Source organism: Salarias fasciatus (assembly GCF_902148845.1).
Source record: "Salarias fasciatus chromosome 7 unlocalized genomic scaffold, fSalaFa1.1 super_scaffold_4, whole genome shotgun sequence".
NCBI lineage: Eukaryota > Metazoa > Chordata > Actinopteri > Blenniiformes > Blenniidae > Salarias > Salarias fasciatus.
Window position 1 is genome coordinate 14,321,629 of NW_021941229.1, and position 10,275 is coordinate 14,331,903.

Consider the following 10,275-nt stretch of genomic DNA (forward strand, 5'->3'; position numbering starts at 1 on the left):
TGAATTGCGAGCTCTGTAACCAGGAATTATTGTCACAATGACATTCCACCCACAAGACAAACCGCTAGGAGAATATACTTATTTGCTTTGCAGTTGGCATAATTTACATGTAATGACAGATGGACCACTTGAGGCAGAAAGGGGGCTTAAACTGCAGAGCAAATGCTATTTCATGAAAAGGTTTTTACTGTAGTTCTGCTATTTTCTAGTTGAATTTCCAGCCCTGTCTGGCAGCTGCTGTTGAATGGTCGTCTGTTTAAACACTCACATTGGATTTTTGTTGGTCAACCTTTGTATTTCAGTCTGAGGTATTGAACAAGTTGGCGACTGAATTGGAAGAATGTGAGCGGCATGCAAAGCTCTGTCAAAGGTTAAGTATTCCCACAGCATCCGGACAGAGGACAGCGGGGCCGTGTGATGATGTATTTATTAGCAGTCTTGCCTCACAGGAAAATCTAAAAATATGCATCTGAGATTAATTGGTGATGAATTGGTGCCCGTAGGCATTAAAGTGAGTGTTGACTGTCTCTGTGCTTGATCTGTGATGGAGAGTGTAGCCTTCCTTTAGCCAATATTCAACTGGGATCATCTGCACTACCGCATGGATGAAGTAGCAGAAGATGGACGGACGGGTAAAACACACCTGTTGAAATTAAATCCAAAGGAAATGAAAGGAGTGTGATAGCGTCTCGTTATCAAAACCAACCATTATCTGCTTCTTTCCTATCACACCTAGCAGTTAAAACTGCCTAACAACCAATCAGCTGGTTCCCATCCAGACAGTCCTGACCCAGACTCTGGATGCCAGCCGAAATAGAAGCACAAATCCATCCTTTGAACGGCTGTCTGTTACAGTTACTCCAGGCAAATGCCAGGCCTGGGTGTGTATATCTGAGTATCTCAATTTCTATGGTATGAAGTAAATCTCCACTGTGTCAGTATGCATTTATACATGTGAAGGATTCCATCTGTATTCATACATGTTTGCTCTATATAAGCAGTTTCCACTTTCTGTTCTCCTGTACCTGTTTTCTTGTAGCTGGCCATAAATCCCCGGCGGTGGAGCTTCGACGCAGCAGAGGAGCGGCTGAGATTCTATGAATTATGAACATGATAGATAGGAGGCTTTCCAGCCTACATTACCAACCAAAGCTTCTGACCTCATCTCTTTCTCTCCTCGTGCTGTCCTGCTGTTTCCACCTTTAGCCTCCTTCTCTGTCACTCATTCGCAGTTACTTGATTTTTCGCTTAGCCATATTTTCTTGCCCATCACGTTTTTCACCGCCTCCTGTTCCACATTTTCCTTTGAGAATGTTCTCATTTAATGATCTGTTGCTCCTGGACAGAAGAAAATAGAATACTAAAATAAAAATAGAAAATAGAATATAGCACAGGATTTCTTTTTTATTACAGTGGAAACGCACTACAGCTGTTTAGGAACCTACAGATTCCTAAATGACGCGTTTTCTGATGAAACAATGGATTCATACATCATGTAGGTCATTTGATTTTACCAACTATATTTAAGTTTCTGTTTATCAGCGTTTAAAAAGAAATCTGGGTCAAAGAGAGGCTTACGGGCTTGAAATACCAGTCAGTTCATTGAACAATGATGGGGAGCACAGCACAGAGTGGTTAACACCCTTGCCTTGCTTTGCCCAGAAAAGGCTCTATTAATCAAAAACTGCCTTTTCACTGCAATAAACATGATGGCTGAAGTGATAAAATTGATTATGCTTGGCTTCCATTTACCTGCTTTAATTTCAGGCCACTAATGTGATGTAATCTGACAGAGTGATTCAGTGTTTGTGGTAGTTACTACTGCACCCAGATGAACACAATAAACACAATAAAATGATATTTAAATATGATTTATTTTTCTTTATTATGAGAAAGATGCAAATATTTAGGGAAATGTGGATTCACAATGCTCAAACTGGAGACACTTGCACTGTGAGGCCACTATAATCAGTTTTTGTAAGTGTCTCACTTGGGATTATCCAATTATTTACAAGGCAACAAGGTACAGTCTGAAGTTTTGCAAATTCTGTCACCTTTGTGATATACTGTAATTAGATTTGCCATGACCTCAAACTAGTAAGGATCCTCCAAGACGCCTCTCAAAGGTCAAAGCAAGAGCAGTCAAATTGGCAAAGGTCAGTGTAAACCACAACCTTCATGCATTCATTTTTATATGCACAGTCAAAATCCTAATTAGTACAATAAAATCTAAAAAGTTATCTTACTGGGAGTTGATGAAAGGACTTGACTTTGTCGAACTCCACTGTATTTTAATATTTTTGCACTGATGAAATGGGAGTATAATTACTGTTCTCCCGCTAACACAGTCATGGATAACTCAGACTGCCAAAAATAAATACTGCTCAGATTTATATCCACGCTTTAAAGCCTGGGGAACATTTCAAGAAGAATTTTTTTCTTCAGATTGTAATTATAAGTTCAACTAAAGTAAGAGGTTTTAAAGAAAAATCGTCCCTGACATTACTGCAGATGTTGGTGTAGGCTCTTTCATCTCAAACATATGTATGAGTCTGTATCTTTCATTACCAAAGGTTAGAAAAATCAATCATGATGTATTTGTCATACGAGTAACATAAGCACATGGGCTTCCAGAGATGGAGAGAAAGAGAGAAAGCTCAATCCACCATAAATCTCTCCTCCTCACACACACATGCCTGTGTACTAGAGCCATTACCACCCAGTGTGTCTAATATTGCAATTTCTGAAAGGAGAAAAGGCCTGGCCTCTTCTCTGAATTTTTCATTCCCCACCCTTTCTGTCTCTGTAGAACAACTGATAAATAAGCAATGAATCCCGAAGACGTAGCACAGAACGGACTGGAGTTTATGTCCATAACTCAACATCAGCTACGTTAGACACACAATTTGTCTTCGTCTTTTTTATGCCTCACCGTCTCCTTGCCTTTATGAAGCCTATCTTTGTGTGTCTGTGCTTTAACTTTAACAGTGAAATCCTTTGCTGTTTTCACTCTCACTTCTGGACTCGGTGGACCAGACTGGAAAAACTCTGCAGGGAGAAAGTGTGTGAGTGTCTGACTTTGTGGACTGAATGTGACCTTTTGTTTTATTATACCACCACTGATTTAGATTTAGATTTAGATTTAGATTCAAAGTGCTGCTGTCTTAGAATCAGCCTGGCGGGCACCGTGGTCGGCGAAGCATCTACACACAGTTTAGATTAGCACAAGAATATATGCCACAGTGTCGCTCTCTCATTATGCAATTTTCCTTTCAGTCTAAAACGTGTGGGTTGCCTCTGACAGAGAGGGAGAGTGAAAAAATGCTGTGAGGGGGTACAAGGGGAATGTGGAGACAGCACTTCAGCAGTACTTCAGCGCCATCTAACGGTCAACATGAAAACTGTCGTTAGTCTATGTCCATAGGCCAACAATATTTGTCAGATCAAATAAACCAATACTGAATAAAGTCACCGTGAGTAGTGTATGTAATTTTATTGATCTGTTGTCACAATAATGGTATGAAACAAAAAATGCCTCAATTCATTCAAAATACAAACACCTGCAATAACGTATATTTTAATTGTTAGGAATTAAATTACAACTCTATAAAATAAACAACTTAATTTTCCATGACTATTACATGTACAAATTAAATTAATATGTATATCCAATGTGCACACGTATCTAAACATACACATCTGTAAAGATACACGGAAATGCAGTAACACATATCTAATTTAGAAAAATGTATGAGGATATATTTTCATCTAAGCCTGTCATCTTAAATAAGCTGTAAATTTTTAAATGACCAAATATATATGTCCAATAATATGAGACCAGTGCAGAATTTATTTTCTCATATCTTCAGTGAGTAGCTGTATTCATATATTATTAGAAATGAATAAATATTCGCAGAGCGTCTTGCTCACGTGGTTGCGCATCATCAAACAACTTTACGGTACATGGTGTCGTGTATGCGTTACGATGGTTACCAATCCTTTGAGGTCCCGCCCCTCGATTTCAGCATCCAATCACAATCCGCCAAGAGTCCGTCTTCCGTCACCCGCGAACTGCAAACTTCCTGTCCTGTGTTCATGTGGCCGTGTTGTGGTAGAGAGTCAGTTCCAGCTGAGTATCAATATTTTATTCAGTATGAGCGCAGAACCATCGGAGGAAAGCCAACGAGGAGCAGATGAAGACCGAGTGTCGACGCCGGGGGGGAGTGACTCGAAGAAAACAACACTGAAAAGGTAGCACGCAAACCGTGTTTACTAAATCACGGAGCAGCTGCTTTACTAGAAATTCTTGCTAACAAGGGTATTGTCTTATATTGTAGTCTAGACTACCAGGTCAGCGAGGGGTAATAGTTTTTTTAGTTTATATTTTTAGATTTTTATTAGTAGAAATGGGTTGGGTTGTTATTGGGATGAAATTTGTAGATTTTTTTTCTTGATATGCATTGTTAAAAAGCAAGTAAATGGAAGCAATTAATTAATTAAAATTGTTTATAAGTGTCTCATATTTCGCAGGCCTTTATATTTTTCCCCAATAGGTCTTATAACACTCTTTTCTAATTGCAACCTAATAGCAACTAGCCACATGTTTAAAGTAAGAGCTCTAATTCTATAATAAAAGTTTGAAACGGCACCTATATTCCTTCCCTGTGTGAGGAATGTACGCTTACATCTTGTACTCTCCCTTGTAGATAAAGTAAAATTGTTACTGTGGAGCAACTCCTGATATCACTGAGTGGCCTAAATGGAAATATGCCTAAAATAACTATACACCCGGTCCAACTTGTATGTGAGTGCTCTTGGAAAGTATGTAACTTTATCAGTAGCTGATGTCTGGGAGAAATCCCATAATATTACTTGGATCCCTAAATAAAAATGTGGCTCTTTGTGTGATGGTCTGACAAACTCAAAGTTAAGTAAGAAGGTCTAGATCAGTGATCTCTCTGTGTCTTCATGGGACTTTGTAACTATTTGGCTTCCCCCGTCAGTCTGTCAGTGTGAAAACATGCTTGTTAGGAGTGTTTCTGTGCACGCTTTTCTTATGTTATTAGACTGGCAACCCGTCCAGAGTTTGTCTTCATTCTTTGCTCATTGTTTGCTGCATGAGGGGGCTCAAATCTGCCGTTTCAAACGTATATGCAATCTGTAGGATAGTTTGATTTTATGGTTAAATGACAAATCTGTTTCAGATAAAGCCATCCAAAAATCTATGGGAAGGAAGCCATTATTGCTAGTAACATGAGCACTGTTTTTGAGATAGTTATAAACACAGAACCAGTGGGTTTTTTTTATGCTTCATACTATCAGCAACAGGCATCAGATATAATTTTGATTTATTGTTTCAACTCCTTTCCTCCCTAGAACTCCATTCTCAAAGTTTAAGAGCGTGCACTCCCACTTCAAATCACCTGTAAGTAACAGCCTTTTCTGTTGGTCTCTCTTTGTCTCTCACACACACACGCGCACACACACACACGTCCATTTTCATGGCTGTCGGATTTGCACCTGATAGCTTCAAGTAAGTGAGAGTGCTCGGATTAGCCCCGCTGAGGAGGTGGCAGAGCTGCAGAGGAGGAGAGCGCAGCTGGATACAGAGATAGCACAGCTGGAGGCCGAGTGAGTACAGCTGTGTTTGTATTTCGATCTTTGAACTCTCGGTTGAATGGTAAAGCATGTAGCGTCGATTCAGCGTGTCGTTACAGACTTTACATGTGACCAGTTGTGTCTGCTCCTACAGGGGATACAAAGTGGAGGAGCTGGATCATCATATTGATATGCTGCATGAATACAATGATATAAAAGACATTGGACAGACACTCCTTGGTCGTATTGGTAAGCGTAATACATAAATCTCATCCTCTTACGTAAACATTTTACTCCATTTACGGTTGTAGCAGTCATTTACAAAGTGAAACCAGGGTACATGGTTTTTTTTTTTTATTCTCAGACATGAGGTCAGGCTGATTCATTTCAGCTCAGAAGCTATTAAAGGAAAAAGTGTTACGCGATAACAGATGATCACTCTGTCAGCTGAATGAATCGTCAATGTGACTCATGTCAACACTCCTTTGCTCAAGGCAGTGTGAATTTTGACTAAAATTCAACAGACAAAAAACAGTATGTCTCACTCTGGTGTGAGTTGCTAATGGAAGAAAAAACTGCACAAAGTTGTGATTCGGTCCTTAAACATACTAAACCTCTCACAATTAAAACAAGACCACATAAATCTGCCGTAAGTTATTGAACAGGCATGGTTTAATTGGCTCGTATATCCATTGCAATGGTGGAAATTTGGAAAAGCAGGAATGTCTTCATATTACCTCACATGTAACTGTAGTTTGTAAAATAAAATAAAAAATATTTGCTGGCGGTTTTGCAATGTTAGATTGAATATGTAGAGGTTGTGGTAAAAATTCAAGTTCTTGATGCAACCATTAGAGGGCGACAGGGAGGTATTTGTTTTGTCTCTGCTGAATCAAGAGCCAGCGAATTATATCCTTTACTTGAACTGCCATCTGTTGAAAGAGGAAAAATGGGCAATTAAATGGTATTAGACTTTAATATGCAATCATATCCATTCAACTACCTTTTTAAAGTCATTTCTTAAACTGAATATTTTTGCTATCCCTTCTGGCAGACATTTAAAATCCTTTATCTTTTGTATCCAGACATCTTAGATTGATACTGACGATTGCCAACAGAAATAGTGGGTCATTTAAATTGCTTAAGTTAGACTGAGTGTTAGTAATAATCACCACAGCAGTTTCCCATGACACATTTTTTAAAAAGCTCTGAATAATAGCCAAGACACATCATGACCTCTGCTGTCCTGAATTTTGACCTACATCCAGTTATACTGTCACTGCAGTCGAACCCTTTGCTTTAGTTGCCTGAAATTCCAAAACTTGTGCGTCCCTGTACTTCTGTGATCACTTGTGTGTTTAGTTTTTTTTATGGTGAGCATTGAGTTAAAAGCCTGCTGCCTCTTTAAATCCTCTCCTTGTACAGTGGAGAGACCAGATAATGACCTCTTAGTGAACGGAGGTGGCATTTCCCCTCTGACACAATGGCAGTCTTTCACGTCACTCACACACTGACACACAATTGCAATCTCTGTCTGGGTCTGTACATACAATAAATGCAAATATAAGCCGGCCTCTCTGTCTCTCTCTCTCTCTCAGACACTTACACAAAGAGTTTGCACTTAGACACTGAGTTGCCGTTGTATTGTATGCTGTTATTCTCAGAGGGAGGGGGGCCGTGGAGTGACAGAGGAGAAGATGCCCTGCAGTAGCCTCTAAACACAACTCCCTCTTTGTCTCTGACCATGTCAGTCAGTCACTGTCATTTAAAAATGTTGCTTTGCTAGTTTTTCAGGTACATTTTTCTGAAATTTTCATCCCATAATTAGAAAACTGGTTCTGAAGTAGTTTTGCTTTACTAGTTATCTTTACAGTGGAAGTTGGAGATGTTTTGGTCCTAAACAACATGGATTTTAACATGTATTATCCCTCAGGAAACTTTGAGGTTGAAGATGACTGATTAAACATTAATGTTAAAAACCAATTGAACTTATCTATACCCCTCAGTCTGGGTGCAGGGGGGGAAAGTTCACAGTTAATGCGGTACTGTTGCTAGTTACAGTGAAGTTTAAGTTGAGTAGCTGCAGGGTTCATACTTGTGACACTCCACCTTATTAGCCTCTCAGCATCGCACAGTACCTCCACAGATCCACCTGGTTGGCTCCGCGTCAGCTCTGCAGATTGACAACAATACAAGCATAATGACAAAGGTAGTGGACTGAAGAACAGTGTAGTGCTATAGATGTTGGTTGTTGGTTAACCATGAACACGTTTTTGGTCTGTGAGAGGAAAGGTTCTTTGAAGAAAATGCACACACAGGAAGAACATGCAAACTTGACATAACCTCCAAGCCCAGACTCAGCCCTGCAGCCATCTGCTGTGTTAGCTTCATTTTAGTCATTTGTCTATTTTTGGACAATTTTATGTTGTTAAAATTGGAATAATTAGTGGCAATTTGGAACATATTTGACCGGTTCTGTTTCAAACTAAGGGGGGAAAAAAGCCGTGTGGGATTTTACCTTGACAAGGAATTTTCTTAATATGCTGGTGACAGAGCCACAGTTTAGTCATCCCTGGAAATGAAAGGCAGGGGTTAGCCATGGTGAAGCCATCACTGTTTAAGAGACAAAGACCTGCCAACTTGATTGATCTTTTTTCGTGCCTTACCAGAATCCAAGAAAAAAACACCACTGCAATGTTTTAAGGTGGAATTTTAAAACTATCAGTATATTTCCAGGTGTATTTTAAGGCTACTGTTTTAAATGCATTCAGCAAGCCTCGTGCTTGAAGATGAGTGTGTTTTCCCATGTTGTGGTCTTGGTCTGTTCAGTGTTTTGTGAGTTGTTTGAAAAGTAGACCGGAGGGTATTGACCCTGTAATCTGTGTATGTCTTGCAGCTGCTCTGAGGGGAACCACCACACGGGATCTCTACACGCACTTTGGTCTGGATTTGGATGACTGAAAGAATTAAAAGAATGAAAACACTGTGGTGAGATAGGTCATCCGGTCCAAGAGGAGAAAATGATTACATTTTAGGACCATAGAACTTTTGAATGGAATTACATATATTAGACTGGAGGACTCTTTTAACATGAGGCTGCACTTTCTGTTGGTGATTGTTTCTTGCATTTGTTCACAGAACTTAAGCATACAGTCATATTATTAAAAGGTTGCTTGTTGTCCAGATCATTACTTTGAAGCAAGTGACAATGTTGAAATGTTTCAGCTTATTTCTGAAATATTAAGACAAAAGGTTTGAAATAACTTGCATTGTTTTGGTGTTCCAGAGCTTAGATAAACATGTGACATGACCATTTAATATTGGTGCCAAAGTACTGTGTCTGAACTTGTATTATATAACTTGTACATTGACAGCAACATGCAGTAAATAAAGGCACTTTGTATATGTAACAGGACTGTTGAAAATATGTTTTTTTTTTCTTAACATTTGACACATTTATGGCAGGATTTTCTGTTGAACAAAACTATCCTGTCTGAGCTGAGCTGTTTCTGAGATAACATACCCCCCATAGTCCCACCCTCTTGAACAAACATCCTCGCCAAGGGAAAACGATATTAGGCAAGTATTACACTCATTGGCCATTTCCTTCATGTCTCAACAGAGGTTACAGTAGAAAAAAGTGGAAAGTGCTGGGTACTCACTTCCTTTTTTTAACTTTAAAATGGACATTTGTATTTTGCTTGAAATATTTATCTGTCAAACTGAATGAAAATGCAGATGTGGCAACAAAAAAAAAATATACTGGGTGTGCCCTAATCTGTTTTAGAAACAGATAATGTGTCTTCCCTGATAGCAGCAGAAGACTTTCTCAACCCTGATAATCTTTTGTTAGACCTGCTTGTTTTACCCGCCATTCATGCAATATTGGCTATAATGGCAGTGTGTTACACACCTATCTATCTCATGGAGGTCAATGTTCTGTTTCTTATCTTGAAAATTACATCACCTGTCATATTCACTCTCTCACAAATGGATAATCATTGTATGTGCCAGATGCCTCCAAATGATCCAAGGTGCTCACAGAATTGTAGCGTGAAACTTCAGTGTGATTAATTGATGTGATTGCAGACTCAGCGATTTTAAAATGGGTAATATGTGAATTATTATTTAATTAGGTAGTTAAAGAGTGTCTTTGGTGCGGAGCTTCAGCATTGCCGGACATGTAAACTTAGTTTTGCACCAGTGACCTACAGTAGTGGGCCTGTGACAATCTGTTCCTGTTGTGCAATCCGGTTCATGTTAGTTGGCACTGTAGTAATGAACACTGTAAAAATGTCAACCTCTTTTCTATAGCCCAGTGTGGACTCAGTGACATTTATTTGGTTTAACCTGGATCAAACATGTCAGTTAATGTTTCACAGCCACAGAGAACCGACATATTTCTTGGCACAGTTACACTGCAGTCAGACACTTTGAGATTAATTTCTAGCGGGAGCCTTCAATCAGAGATGCAACATTCCATATAATCAGCCACTCCTGTCATAAAAGCTATGAGCTGTTTGTTAACTGGATGGATTTTTTTTTAATTTATTGCAGATTTCTTCCTTGACTACCATGATAAGATGGCTCTAACTATTGTTTGCCTCCCCTCGTGCTCAGATCTTTTACATGTCCCCTGTGTTTACAGAGACGTATTTAAAGATCATTTGAGGTTGA

The 10,275-nt window shown here is 39.2% G+C and overlaps 1 protein-coding gene across 1 annotated transcript; it reads left to right on the forward strand.

The window, feature by feature from the left end:
- Positions 1-4,128: 4,128 nt before the first annotated feature.
- Positions 4,129-8,903, forward strand: swi5 (SWI5 homologous recombination repair protein). The gene is made up of 5 exons (XM_030084302.1): positions 4,129-4,251; positions 5,377-5,425; positions 5,528-5,631; positions 5,753-5,847; positions 8,495-8,903. Exons 1-5 carry the CDS (start codon positions 4,154-4,156, stop codon positions 8,557-8,559), a joined length of 411 nt encoding a protein of 136 aa, XP_029940162.1. The 5' UTR covers positions 4,129-4,153; the 3' UTR covers positions 8,560-8,903.
- Positions 8,904-10,275: the final 1,372 nt, after the last annotated feature.

Excerpts from the sequence above, each read along its gene's own strand:
- swi5 (XM_030084302.1), top strand. The coding sequence starts at position 4,154 with ATGAGCGCAGAACCATCGGAGGAAAGCCAACGAGGAGCAGATGAAGAC. Across the intron at positions 5,426-5,527 it reads ACTCCCACTTCAAATCACCT|CTTCAAGTAAGTGAGAGTGC; the intron begins GTAAGTAACAGC and ends TGCACCTGATAG. Across the intron at positions 5,632-5,752 it reads ATAGCACAGCTGGAGGCCGA|GGGATACAAAGTGGAGGAGC; the intron begins GTGAGTACAGCT and ends CTGCTCCTACAG.